This window comes from Saprolegnia diclina, assembly GCF_000281045.1.
Source record: "Saprolegnia diclina VS20 unplaced genomic scaffold supercont1.7, whole genome shotgun sequence".
Lineage (NCBI taxonomy): Eukaryota > Oomycota > Saprolegniomycetes > Saprolegniales > Saprolegniaceae > Saprolegnia > Saprolegnia diclina.
Genome location: NW_008246074.1, coordinates 278,444 through 289,880, shown reverse-complemented (window position 1 = coordinate 289,880; position 11,437 = coordinate 278,444). Strand labels below are relative to the sequence as shown.

Here is an 11,437-nt window from a genome sequence, read left to right as displayed (position 1 = left end):
CAAGATAAACATGTGGTATATGTGGCAAATAGGTGATGTATGTGGGAAATGCGTCCCCTCCTGGCAGCCCAGTCGTTGTCCAAAGCGATCGTGGCAACCAGTAGCGCTGGCAGCAAAGCTGCGGGAAGAGCTCGAGTCTGCTTGCACACGTCACGACCTGATGACGCTACGAGTGGAGCACGGTCTTGCATAGGATTTACGGATAATGGGTACGAATACCGGATGACGTCGTGGTATCCGGCACTTGAACCTGGGATTTCGACGGATCTTGTTGTTTTGTCAACAGAGTCCAACTAGCCCCTCGTTGGTCACGATGCTCCGCTCTGCCCTTCGCCTTCGCCTCCGCGGCGCCCGCGCCATGTCTTCGTCGTCTGCGCCCAGCCTCGTCACAGTCGAGAAAAAGGATGGCTTCGCCATCCTGCGCCTCAACCGCGCGCCCGTCAACTCGTTGAGCATGGAGGTACACTGGCGATCGTCGCGCAGCTTGGCTCATACTGGCGTAGCTGCTTCTCGCCATCGACGAGGCAATTCAAGCGCTTGAGAAGGACAAGGCTATCAAGTACGCATGGCGTGCACGATGGAATGGCTCCTGATGGCCATGGACTAGGGGCATGATTCTGTCGTCGACCAACCCCAAGATCTTTTCCGGCGGCCTCGACATTATGGAGATGTACCAGCCGCAGGTAGGCTACGCAGCCTTCCACGCCGCATCGAACGACGACGATGCATGTAGACCAAGCGCCTTGGCCAATTCTGGCGTGCGTTCCAGAACACGTGCCTCCGCTTGTACACGACGCCGCTCGCGACGGTCGCGGCCATCGAGGGCCAGAGCCCCGCGGGCGGCTGCATGCTTGCCATGTGCTGCGACTCTCGCGTCATGGCACTCGGCGGGCCGCTCATCGGCTTGAACGAGACCAAGCTCGGCATCGTCGCGCCGTTCTGGATGCGGGACGTGATGCTCAACACGATCGGCCACCGCGAGACCGAGAAGATGCTTGGCCTCGGCCTCCAAGTGAACGCGCTCCGTGCCAAGGAGATCAACTTGGTCGACGAAGCCGTGCCCGTCGAGCAGGTCCACGAGACGGCCGAGAAGCTCCTCGCCGAGTGGCTCTCGATTCCGTGTACATCCTCCATTCTCGCCATACATCGACGATCTCATGCAGCCAATGCGACGTGTAGCGAGCGCGCGCAAGCTCACCAAGGCCATGATGCGCGACGAGACGGCCAACCGCCTGCGCACCCGCCTCGACGAAGACCGCTCCAACTTTATCGACTTTTGTCAAACCGACAAGGTGCAGAACGCGATCGGCGGGTACCTCGCGATGCTCAAGAAGAAGCAGGAGGCCAAGGCCGCCAAGTAGCTCCTGTTTCAATCCACTTGATCGTTAGAGACTTCCGTCGACTCGATGGCGTTGGCCAAATGTCGCCGACCTTGGAAGAGACTCGCCATCCTTCTCGCCAACACCCATGGTACATCATCGCATGCGCCCTTGCCTGTCACCTTTGGGCGAGACAAGCCGCAGGTGTACGAGATCGAGGTCGAGGTTGGTGAGCTCGGAATGGTAGAGCTCCCCCAGCAGCATGATATCGACCGACTAGTTTGTATGTGACATGTATGTACAATCGGAGGCGTCTTAGATCTTAGTGCAGTAGCGGCTGCTGGGCAGCTTGGCGGAGGCGGCCGACCCAGAGCTCTTTGACCTCGACCGACGACGCGCGCAGGAAAAACTTGCGGTCCGAGTCGGCGTCGACCTTGCGCCGCGCGTTGGTCGACTCGGAGGCAAACATGCCTTGCTTGTAGTCGTAGACCGTGCCTTGGCCCCCGAGCGGCGGCCAAATCTCAAAGCCTTCGCCCGCGTCCATGGACTCGCGCACGTCGCAGCCGACGATCGAGAGCTCTTTGAGGATCTTGCCGCGCTCGTAGTCGTCCTTGGTCTTGGCGTACGAGAGCAGCGACCGGTGCAGCACAAAGTAGCGCTGCTTCCAGTTCTTCCGGCCAAAGACGCCACCGCCGCCCTGCTTGATGAGGTAGCCTTCGAGGAGCTCGTCGTCGGCCGACTGCGTCTTTTGCGTCACTTCGAGCACGCGCTCGGCCGTGCGCTCGACCTACCGAGGGGTCAACCATCGTCTCGTAATACCAAGTGTACGTTGACAAATGCTTCGCGCTCGAGCGACTCGCCTTGGAGCTTGGCTGCGTCGTAGAGCAGCGAGACGCCTTCCAATGCATCGTCGAGAACGTCCCGGAGACGCTACACAAGGTTACATGAGATACACGAGGAGACGACGAGTGTACCTTTTCCAAGCGAGCGTTGACGACGAGGCCGGCTTGCACGTGGGCCTGCGTGGCCTTGATCGACTAGCAACATCCATCCAGTGTCTCGTACAGGATGCAAGACGATAGTACCTCCATGGCCGTGTCTTTGGCATCCATAGCTTGCTGCAGCGCGCCCTTGCTTCGGTCCAGCATGAGCTATGGCGACATGGATGATGCTATTCCATCGTCGAGGAGCGTTCTACCGTCGACGCGATCGTTTCCGACTCGATACGGTGTTCGCCGAGGTCCGTGAGGTACAAGATGAATTTTGGCAGCAACGTCGCGTAAAACGCAGCCAGCTGCGCCATCTATACGTCAAATATACGCTTAGTGCCCTCCGATCGACAATTTGTGAAAAGTAAAGTTGAAAAACGAGCAAATGACAACATAAAATATACCTTTTGCGGACCCTTGGCGTCGGTCGCATACTGCGCAAGCATGTGCTGGACCTGAATGTTGTAGAAGCGAAAGAGGCCTTTAAAGTCGGAAAACAGCAGCGGGTCGTTCTCGTCGCGAGAGAGCTTGGCGGCGATCGACGCCTCGACGTCCGTATGCAGCGCACTCAGCAAGTTGCGGCAGAGCGACTTGGAGAGCGCGTCGTTGCGCGCGTGCCACTTGGCAATGTGATCGCTCGCGAGCGTCTTGAACATGGTTGCGGCGAGCGCTGCGCTCTCGTCACCCATGCTGGCGGCGCGGGCGAGGAGCGGCGCCGCGCGTATGCACGCTTCACCATGCAATGCATGCAGGACACTGGCGTCGCATGGCAGCTAATGTTCGTCGTCGTTGACGATGGACATAGTGTCTGCGTCGTACCGAGATCGATGCCGACGCTGCGTCCGCGTTGGACATGGGCAGCTGGGCGTCCACATACGTCGTGTACGTGCCGATGGCCACTTCGAGGACGTCGAGGACCGCCGCTTGCAGAATGGTAGCCCACGCCCCATTGAGCACCTACGCGCCATCGTCTGTGGTCAAAGAAGGCCATCAACGAGAGCAAATGTACGTCAAGAATGCCCTTGTGCTGGTCCACGAGCAGCTCGACGACGCTGGCGAGGATCGAGCCCGTGAGCGGGACGCCGTGGAGACTCGCAACGTGGCTTTTCTCGACGAGCGTTTTGCCGAGGCGGGCCGCCTTCTTCTCGTACGCTGGACTGGTCGAGGCGGGTAGCACCGTGCACGACCGCTTGGGAAAGTAGTTTGTGATAATCTGCCACGGCAGCAAGTTCCGGAACGGGCTCGACTTGGCGTCCAAGACAGCACTCAAGTAGAGCTGGTCCATGTCCACCGACGGATCGACGGCCGTGCCGACAATGGCCTTGAGCTCTTTCGTCGGTAGATCGCGCACGACCCACTGCAATGGCGGGAGGTGCCCACCAACGCTCTCGCCGAGGACCTCAACCGCGCCTTCGAGAAACCCGAGCTGCCCAAAGACGCTTTCGTTGATAGCGCCCAGCGATACGTGAAACACGGTGCTAGACAAGAGTGGGGCGTCAAGCATTGTGCATCTAGTTGCAAACCGACAAACCTGCTGAGGAGCGCCGTGAGGCCAAAGAGCTGCGCATCAATGTGCTACGAATATGACGCATCCTAAGCCCAAGAGCATGGCAAGAGGTGGCATCGTACCTTGTTGACGCCGTAGCCGTAGACGTCCAAGTAGGCCACGTGCTTGGCGTGCTCGTACGCAGTCTCTTCAATGTACATCCACACGCCGCTACGTATACCGTTAAGATGGGATGCAATGGGATCGTACGCACGTGTCCTCGGGCGTTGGTTCCATGGATTCGGCAGCGTGGCCCTCGGGCTGCCCGGCACGGATGAGCTCTTGCACAAAGGCCGACTTGCCGCTGCCCTACGCGCGTCGTTCTTGTCGTCATTGTGCCGACGCCTGGCTTTGTCGTACCTGTGGGCCGAGGAAGGCAAAGACCGTGAGCGGGTCGTACTTGTCACGGAGGTACTCGATGGCCTCTTCGTTGAGCTCGAGGCGGCTAAGCGCACCGTCGACGACCTTGAGCAGCTGGAGGCGGACGCCGGTCATCTTGCTTGCGGCGTTGAGGCAAAATGGCAGAAATTATATTGGATGCCAGAATAAAAATGCATCGCTCGGTTGTTGACATCGCGTCTCATTGGCCAAAATGGACGTCGGGTTGTGCACCGCTGCCTATGATTGGGTAAAATGCCACGCTGCGTACGATCCTGCCCGTGGCTAACGCTGCTACCGACACTCACTTGGCGCCCAGTGCCAGCGGTCCTATACTACTATTAGGACGTTCTGCGTGCTAGTACTAGCAACTAACCGCGCAACGGGCGCGCTAATAACTGCATGAGCGTCCGACTACGCTCCGCATGCAGATCTGCGAAACTCTGGCAGAAGAAGTTTGCGTGCATCGTCTGATCGGCCGTTGTGGCTCGCCGATCAGCTCTCGACAATTGCTCTGGACGCTTGCTCGTCGTTTCGGTGGGCAGCTAAACGCACGCAAACTAACAAACAAAGTTCCCAGACTCAAACACAGACCAGCAGCACCAAAGGACTATCGGTATGCTCTGTTCTGGGAAGCGACGACCCTTGCGGCTTGTCTCTGCCAGCAACTAGGCGGTGGTTTTTGCGTTGCAAACGAGTCTGCCACCGTTTTGGCAGCCAAGAGCACATGACGAAGAGTAGGTAGCCCAAGGCCCTCCAGCGACTGCAGCTCATGCACATATCGATTTGTGGCTCGTGGTGCTCCATTTCAGTGTATATGCGCTAGACTTGGTGGTAGCTCGGGTCGGAAAAGACTTGGTTGTAGTGGTCGACTTGCACACGAAGCGTGTCGAGCTGCTCGTTGTCGATGAGCAAAAGAAGGGTGCACAAGGAGATGCTACCTGCGTGTCGGCGACCTGGAGCAAAAAGCTACGTCGTATTTATATAGCAATAAGATTCTCACATAGGAGGCGCGTACTCGATGCGCTCGGGGTTGGCCTCGTGGCGGTACTTTTCATACTCGGCGCGCAGCCGCCGGCGCACAAAGCGCGTCCGGTCCTTGGATGGCATGAGCCCGGCTGTCTACATACACGCAACCTTCAGTGGCGACTACAGAGGGCGGCGACGTACGCGGTAGATGGCGCGGTAGAAGCTCACGGCTTGGCTGCGTTGCATGGTCTTCAGTCAAGTGCAATCGCTCGTGGGGTTGGACCTGCCTCGTTGCACCAATCGTATGCTTTAACGTCGATTCGCGGTTTTAACGTCGTGCCAATGGCACGTTTTTTACTCGCGGCAAAACCAATTGCACGCAACTCCAGCTCAACTTCCAAGTTAACAACAGCTCACATCGACTCAACCCATGCGCTGAGCGTTGGCTGCCGCTGCTGCCTACTATACTATCCTACAATATGCCACAAAGATAATTCCTGGTTACTACAGCTAGTCTTTAAGAATGCAACGGTTGGATCGCGGAGCTACTACAGTCTTCCAACGCATTTCCGAACTCTTGGACACTGCGATGCCGAGGACATTTAGCTTGGCCGCTTCCGCTTGGCGCTAAGCCGTCTCTCGGTGGCGTCCAGCTGCTTGAGTGGATGACGAGATGAAGACAAGAAATGACGTACATGGGCACCCTTGCAGCAACGCTCAGCCTCCGATAACGCCCAGTCACGTGCATTCGAAGCCAAAATAGCTTACCGTCCTTTCCTCGTATCTGAGGTATAAATACATTAGCATCCCGAGACACTGCTCATCTACGCGCCATTGCCTAGATTGTCGCGACCAATGCGTGTCGACCCCTCGCTCGACGATATACCCGCGTACGCCGGGCCTTCGCTCGATGACATTTTACCGATCGTCGATCCCTCCCGCGTCCGCATGAACCGCAAGTCGCTCGTTGTCTCGGCGCTCTTTGGCCTCAACCTGCTCCTCATGCCGTTCAAGCCGTACCTGAGCGAGGCCACTCCGTTTCGGGGGGCGACCCACCGGCTCCTCACGGTCGAAGCCGCCGAGACCATCAACCAAACCGAGCACATGGAGTACTTTCGCACTCGCTTCTCGGTATCCACTCTACCGCTCGGGGCTACATACGTCTACGACGCTGCGACGGGCACCGACGTGGCGCGACATGCCTTTCCGCTCAACCGCTCCGTCCAGGCGGACTGCGCGCACGCAATTATCACCAGCGTAGCGGGCGCTTTGTATTTCCCGTTGGCGCATGTGACCGACATCTCTCATGTGCTCTGTGGCTTTAACGCAACCGCCTCCACGGCGTATGCCAAGGTGTGGAAGCACACGATGCTGTCGACACCTCACGCCTTGTCGGTGCTCTGGACCGTACCCGGCAACGACCTTCTTCCACCACCCAAGAAGAGTGACCAAGTCGATAGCTTTACTATCTACTCGCTGTACGCGTCGAGCGACTACACGACGAGCTGGCGTCTCCTCAAGCTCTTTTGCCGCCTCTTTCTGAGCGTCTACATTGGCTATGTGTGCTACGCCGAGTACTATACGCACGTCGTCCACCTCCGCAAGGCGCTCATGTCGTACGTCATGAGCGAGCGCAAGAACGTCGTGCGCTACGAAATTCTCGTGGGCGATGCAACCTGCATCGTGCTCTCGCACCCGAAAATTTGCTTTTTGTTTGTGCTCGATTTTTGGATGAGTCCCGAATTATCGGGCCAAGCCGCCATGCGCGTCGAGCAGTTTGAAAGTGCCTACTACTTTGCTCTCGGATCCATGTACTTTAGTCGCAGCGTCTGGCTCTCGTACAGCACGCTCGTGCTCTTGAACCCGCTCTTGCGACGGGCCCGGAAAAGCCATTGGCTCAAACCTGCCAACCCGACCTTATTGGCGATCGCTGCGTACGCCTACAGCGGCTTCTTCACGCACCTCCAGCTCGCGTGGTACCCAATGCTCTCTGTGTACATTGCGCTCTTTTCTATGATGATTACGCCGGCGCCGCCCGGCGACGAGTTCGTCGAGGCGATTGCAGCCTTTCTTGGGTTTTCGCTTTCGCTGTGTACGCTGCCCGTGCTGCTCGGTGTGCCTGGCATCGCGGCGCGCGCGGCCAAGCGCGCGGTGCGCAATGTGCGACAAGTGTCGAATGGCCGCGACGCGACGCGCTGGTACCGCTTCCACGCCCACGTACGTCTCGATATTTGCGTCGTTGTCGAAATTGCGACGGTTTTGCGTCACTTTTGTGCGCGTAGGATGGCGCAGACATGAACGAGGGTGCGTTTGCCTACAACGATTTCAAACACAAGAGTCTCCTCTGGTTCTATCGCCTCGGCTCCAACATCCAAGGTACCTTATAACGACACAGTCGGCTGTGAAAATGAGATGTTGCGTACAGATGTGATGCACGGCGGCTCCATGTATCGGCTGTTTGAAGCCTACCCCGAGTATCGACGCCATGGCACGATGGACCAGCGCGGTGGCGACTGCTACGTCTTGGGCTACACCCGCACCAACAAGCTTGTCGAAGTCACACGCGTGAGCCTCGTATCCCAAATGGATGCCCCGCTCTATGTGCGCAAGACAGCCAAGCACCATGATGGCGGCAGGAAGCGGTCGCTCTCCAAGACACCTCGGAACTTTCGATATGCCGTCGGCACACTCGTCGTGCACCGAACGGGGGCACCTGGTGCGATGGTGTCGGTCACAAAAGGCGCCAAAGACTCACCGTGGGTGGCGTGAGATTGACAAAATACGAGTAACTATCTCATGATTGCTCGTGAGAAATGAGAGTCTAGTAAAATGCAAGAAATTAATGGACTAACTAAAAGGACTCAATTCAACAACAAGAATCGTCGAGTAGAATAGCACTCTGGCCCAACAAACGACATAAAGTACTTTGCAACAGCATCAGCATGTGCACGGACTCTACGGACGAAGACGTTGGGCGAACCACGTTGACTAAAATAAAACAATCGTTCAAGGGAATCATTGAATTGACTTCTATCCCTTGCCTCAACATCGAGCGTCGAGCCTCTGGCGTGTGCATCCGGCCATCACAATGGGCTCCACGCGATCGTTCTCGGTAGCACATGGTCACTCGACCGCTACTGCACACCCTCACCCGTCGCTTTCTTGTCTTGGGACGAAGCATAGAGCTGGCGTCTGACATGCCCGTCACCCTCTTAGCCATTCGTGTTGACCAATGTAGTCCACCATTTTGAACGACAGCGACTAGGATCGTCTTCTAACTTGAGGGTATTTTACCTACGCGAGACCGTCGAGGAGCGCGCCATAGTCGTACGTGGTGCTGCGACTGCTGCCACTCGCGAGGTCGCCTCCTATTCGCTCGTCGTCGGCCGCGAGCTGCCGTATCTTGAGGTGCCGCGTCGACTTGCCGAGAAGGAGGTCCATCTCTTGGACGTGGAGCGTTTGCACGCGCAAGAGCGGTTCGATCGAGTCGTCTTCCGTCATCTTCTCGACGTCGTCGAGCAAATGAAACACAAAGACGCTCGAGAGCGTGATCGTAAAGAGAGACGGCGTCGCACTCGAAATGTCAATCACGATGGGCGCGCCGTGCGAGTCGGCCGGGCGAATGAGCGTATCGCCAGCGCCATGGCCAAGGAGCGTCCGGATCACCAGGAACGAGTCGCCACCGGCAATCGTGCGCGCACAGGCTTGAAGGACCGCGCTCACCGCAGTGACGCACGCGTCGTGGGTCGACGCAAAGCGCTTGACGTAGCCTTCAAGGACGTGAAAGATGTCGTCAATGCTCTCGGTTTCACCCCCGTACAAAATGTTGTTGATGAGAAACAGCTCCGGAATGATGTCGCGCAGCGTTTGCTCAATGCTGATGGGGCGTGCTCTACATCACTGTATTTCTATATCAAAGTATCAAGGGCCAAACGTGCGCACCGCGGCAAGAGAATGTGGCGAAGGACGTGCGCGTACTTGGACATGATGTACGTGTACTCAGTCTTGGTGCGGGCGACGGACGCTTTTTTCTTGATCGCGCTTTGGTCGAGGGGGTTGATTTCCCATAAGAGTGGGTCCGTCTCGCGCAAATACTGGAAACTACTGTACTTGTACAACTCGTTCTCGTCGACTAGTCGATACATTGAAACAGTGATACAAATGGCATCAAAGACATACCGTTGGCGTCGGCCGTAGGGACATTGAGGTAGCACTGGAACGACGCACGGCAGATGGCGTTGATCCACGCGTTGAGCTCGATCTCGTCGTCGTCGGGCACACGCAGCGTACAGGATCGGCGACTAATCCCACACTAAATCGTGATGCGCTCGCGTCGACGCACGCACCTGAAGACGTGGTGCACGAGTCGGTCGCTGAATTTGAACATGCAAATCGAGTTGGCGCCCGACGGAGAGATCGTGAGGCTTGGCGACGGGTCCCCGGCCGCACCGCGAATACAGTAGACCTTGTCGAGTACGATGGCGCCTTTGGGGAGTCCATCCTACAGCCATGTTAGCCCATTTTGGCTCGGAAAGGAGGTACTTTTTCGTGCTTGAAGTAGTAGAGTCGATTGCCCTTGAGTTCAAACCAGCGCAGCTGCCACGAGTTCAAGCCAGTGCTGCGTTTCTTGAGCCACCCGGTTTTCTCTGGTGCCTACATTGCCAGGATCAGTCTTCTTGGTACACATATACATGGTGCGCAAGGTACGCAGCGGGCAAATGGGTCGTCGTCCAACAGCGCGGGGCCGGGCGTCGTGAGCGCATGCCACGTTTTCGTTGTCGACGAGCTCGATGACGATGTCGGGGACCGCGGCGGCGCGAGGAGCCGACCAATGTCGTGGACTTCTGCTCGAAGGTCCCCCGAGAGGCTTCGGAGGTGCTGGCTCGTCGCATCGCTCGACAAACTTCGGCTGTGCCCCACCGCCCGCGTCGGTGTCGTTGTGTCATTCGAGAGACTTCGCATGTGGCTCGGTCCCAACGACACCTCGGCCAACGCCGTTTCCGGCGCTTCATGCGGCGCTTTTCGGGGTGACGTGGGTGGCCTACGCATCGTCACACGCTGCAGATCTCGGACGCGATCGTACGGGAGGTTGGCATTGTTGGGCTCGGGCGATACGACCTTGACCATCTTGGCCAGCGCCACGTCGATACTCGCTGCGACGGTGATCTACGCCACCCTTAGACTTTTGACGGAATCAGGCGCTATACATGCTGCATCGTGAGCTCTCGATTCCGAGCGAGCGGTAGTGTGATGGTGAGGCCCCAGAGCTGTCGCCCGATCCACTGGAGTGCAATGTCGGGGTTGATGTTGGCGTTCAACCTACACATAGTCGCCCTGGCACGAGAGTCCGAAGAAAGCATCACGTACGCTTTGATAGTGCGGGCGATGAGCACTACGAGCTCACCGCCCGTCTCGATGGTCCAGCACGTCATGTACCCGCGCAAGCAGGCGTCGTCGAGGACCCAGCGCTCGGCGCCGTTGGACCACGGGTCGTGTACGAACAGCTTCTACGTTGCCAGAATGTATATGGTGAAGAGGTACGAAGAGGAAGACGTGCCTGGGCCGCGCTGTTGAGCTTCTCGAGTTCGCGCATGAGCTCGGACGGCTTCATGTCGATCTCTCGATTGCAGTACGGATCCAGGAGCGTGCGTGGGTCGATCCACACGCTGTTGTCCAAGCTCAGGCGGCGCAGGCCTTTGGCCGCATCGGCGGTCTTGGCCTCGGTACTCGTCTCGGGTGTCGTCTTCTGGAAGATCTGCTTGAGGCGCAGGAACTGGTCCTTGAGGCCGCTGCACGAGTCGAGCGGCGCCTCGTCATGTGCTGCGATCGGAGACACCTTGGCGGGCGTCAAGCTCTACGAGAGACGAGGACGATGAGCCGACGACGGATGCGTCCATGCGTGCTCGCTTGGCGTCTTCCATGGGCTTGAGGAAGGATTGGAGGCCGAGCAGCGGCAGGCTCGTATGGCGGGCGCGGTCGTCGTCGGGCTTGGCGGTCGTGTTGCTCTCGAGGCGCGGTCGTGCCATGGTCGTGATAACGATCGAGTTCTCGCCCGTCGAGCAGGCGTTACGTTGACGTCATTAAATTCATTTGCGACTACTTGCATACAAAGAACAAGTCGACATTAATTGTTTATTTTATGTGGCACGAATTACGAAACCGTTGCTAGCACAAATTTCCTTTTTCATTCGGCTTGGACTTGGCTCTGTCTGCAGTTCTAGAGTATGGACGTCACA

At 57.6% G+C, this 11,437-nt stretch overlaps 5 protein-coding genes across 5 annotated transcripts; 2 read left to right on the top strand and 3 right to left on the bottom strand.

Moving 5' to 3' along the window:
- The first annotated feature begins 273 nt into the window (after positions 1–273).
- On the top strand, positions 274–1,505 carry SDRG_03009 (hypothetical protein). The gene is made up of 5 exons (XM_008608625.1): positions 274–460; positions 504–559; positions 608–683; positions 734–1,121; positions 1,180–1,505. The coding sequence occupies exons 1-5, from the start codon at positions 314–316 to the stop codon at positions 1,359–1,361; spliced, it is 849 nt and encodes a 282-aa protein (XP_008606847.1). The 5' UTR covers positions 274–313; the 3' UTR covers positions 1,362–1,505.
- Positions 1,506–1,527: 22 nt separating this feature from the next.
- Positions 1,528–4,379, bottom strand: SDRG_03008 (hypothetical protein). The gene is made up of 12 exons (XM_008608624.1): positions 4,215–4,379; positions 4,069–4,163; positions 3,938–4,025; positions 3,840–3,883; positions 3,318–3,786; positions 3,128–3,265; positions 2,713–3,081; positions 2,518–2,622; positions 2,405–2,470; positions 2,294–2,356; positions 2,148–2,249; positions 1,528–2,106 (listed from the first exon to the last, which is right to left on the bottom strand). Exons 1-12 carry the CDS (start codon positions 4,347–4,349, stop codon positions 1,642–1,644), a joined length of 2,139 nt encoding a protein of 712 aa, XP_008606846.1. The 5' UTR covers positions 4,350–4,379; the 3' UTR covers positions 1,528–1,641.
- A 619-nt stretch (positions 4,380–4,998) lies between these two features.
- On the bottom strand, positions 4,999–5,492 carry SDRG_03007 (hypothetical protein). The gene is made up of 4 exons (XM_008608623.1): positions 5,403–5,492; positions 5,251–5,354; positions 5,174–5,201; positions 4,999–5,126 (listed from the first exon to the last, which is right to left on the bottom strand). Exons 1-4 carry the CDS (start codon positions 5,445–5,447, stop codon positions 5,055–5,057), a joined length of 249 nt encoding a protein of 82 aa, XP_008606845.1. The 5' UTR covers positions 5,448–5,492; the 3' UTR covers positions 4,999–5,054.
- A 518-nt stretch (positions 5,493–6,010) lies between these two features.
- SDRG_03006 (hypothetical protein) lies at positions 6,011–8,097 on the top strand. Its single transcript, XM_008608622.1, has 3 exons — positions 6,011–7,418; positions 7,484–7,577; positions 7,627–8,097. Exons 1-3 carry the CDS (start codon positions 6,057–6,059, stop codon positions 7,968–7,970), a joined length of 1,800 nt encoding a protein of 599 aa, XP_008606844.1. The 5' UTR covers positions 6,011–6,056; the 3' UTR covers positions 7,971–8,097.
- A 283-nt stretch (positions 8,098–8,380) lies between these two features.
- SDRG_03005 (hypothetical protein) lies at positions 8,381–11,234 on the bottom strand. Its single transcript, XM_008608621.1, has 12 exons — positions 11,105–11,234; positions 10,835–11,055; positions 10,743–10,758; positions 10,569–10,708; positions 10,409–10,520; positions 10,285–10,367; positions 9,909–10,242; positions 9,744–9,854; positions 9,548–9,702; positions 9,381–9,502; positions 9,144–9,333; positions 8,381–9,093 (listed from the first exon to the last, which is right to left on the bottom strand). The coding sequence occupies exons 1-12, from the start codon at positions 11,225–11,227 to the stop codon at positions 8,496–8,498; spliced, it is 2,205 nt and encodes a 734-aa protein (XP_008606843.1). The 5' UTR covers positions 11,228–11,234; the 3' UTR covers positions 8,381–8,495.
- Between the last annotated feature and the right edge of the window lie 203 nt (positions 11,235–11,437).

Excerpts from the sequence above, each read along its gene's own strand:
- SDRG_03009 (XM_008608625.1), top strand. The coding sequence starts at position 314 with ATGCTCCGCTCTGCCCTTCGCCTTCGCCTCCGCGGCGCCCGCGCCATG. Across the intron at positions 560-607 it reads GAGAAGGACAAGGCTATCAA|GGGCATGATTCTGTCGTCGA; the intron begins GTACGCATGGCG and ends GCCATGGACTAG. Across the intron at positions 1,122-1,179 it reads CGAGTGGCTCTCGATTCCGT|CGAGCGCGCGCAAGCTCACC; the intron begins GTACATCCTCCA and ends TGCGACGTGTAG.
- SDRG_03008 (XM_008608624.1), bottom strand. The coding sequence starts at position 4,349 with ATGACCGGCGTCCGCCTCCAGCTGCTCAAGGTCGTCGACGGTGCGCTT. Across the intron at positions 4,164-4,214 it reads TTGCCTTCCTCGGCCCACAG|GGCAGCGGCAAGTCGGCCTT; the intron begins GTACGACAAAGC and ends CGACGCGCGTAG. Across the intron at positions 2,250-2,293 it reads TCAACGCTCGCTTGGAAAAG|CGTCTCCGGGACGTTCTCGA; the intron begins GTACACTCGTCG and ends AACCTTGTGTAG.
- SDRG_03007 (XM_008608623.1), bottom strand. The coding sequence starts at position 5,447 with ATGCAACGCAGCCAAGCCGTGAGCTTCTACCGCGCCATCTACCGC. Across the intron at positions 5,355-5,402 it reads TCTACCGCGCCATCTACCGC|ACAGCCGGGCTCATGCCATC; the intron begins GTACGTCGCCGC and ends GCGTGTATGTAG. Across the intron at positions 5,127-5,173 it reads TCCAGGTCGCCGACACGCAG|CTCGACACGCTTCGTGTGCA; the intron begins GTAGCATCTCCT and ends GACAACGAGCAG.
- SDRG_03006 (XM_008608622.1), top strand. The coding sequence starts at position 6,057 with ATGCGTGTCGACCCCTCGCTCGACGATATACCCGCGTACGCCGGGCCT. Across the intron at positions 7,419-7,483 it reads GGTACCGCTTCCACGCCCAC|GATGGCGCAGACATGAACGA; the intron begins GTACGTCTCGAT and ends TTGTGCGCGTAG. Across the intron at positions 7,578-7,626 it reads CCTCGGCTCCAACATCCAAG|ATGTGATGCACGGCGGCTCC; the intron begins GTACCTTATAAC and ends TGTTGCGTACAG.
- SDRG_03005 (XM_008608621.1), bottom strand. The coding sequence starts at position 11,227 with ATGGCACGACCGCGCCTCGAGAGCAACACGACCGCCAAGCCCGACGAC. Across the intron at positions 10,243-10,284 it reads CCCAACAATGCCAACCTCCC|GCCACCCACGTCACCCCGAA; the intron begins GTACGATCGCGT and ends GACGATGCGTAG. Across the intron at positions 9,094-9,143 it reads CGCCACATTCTCTTGCCGCG|AGCACGCCCCATCAGCATTG; the intron begins GTGCGCACGTTT and ends ACAGTGATGTAG.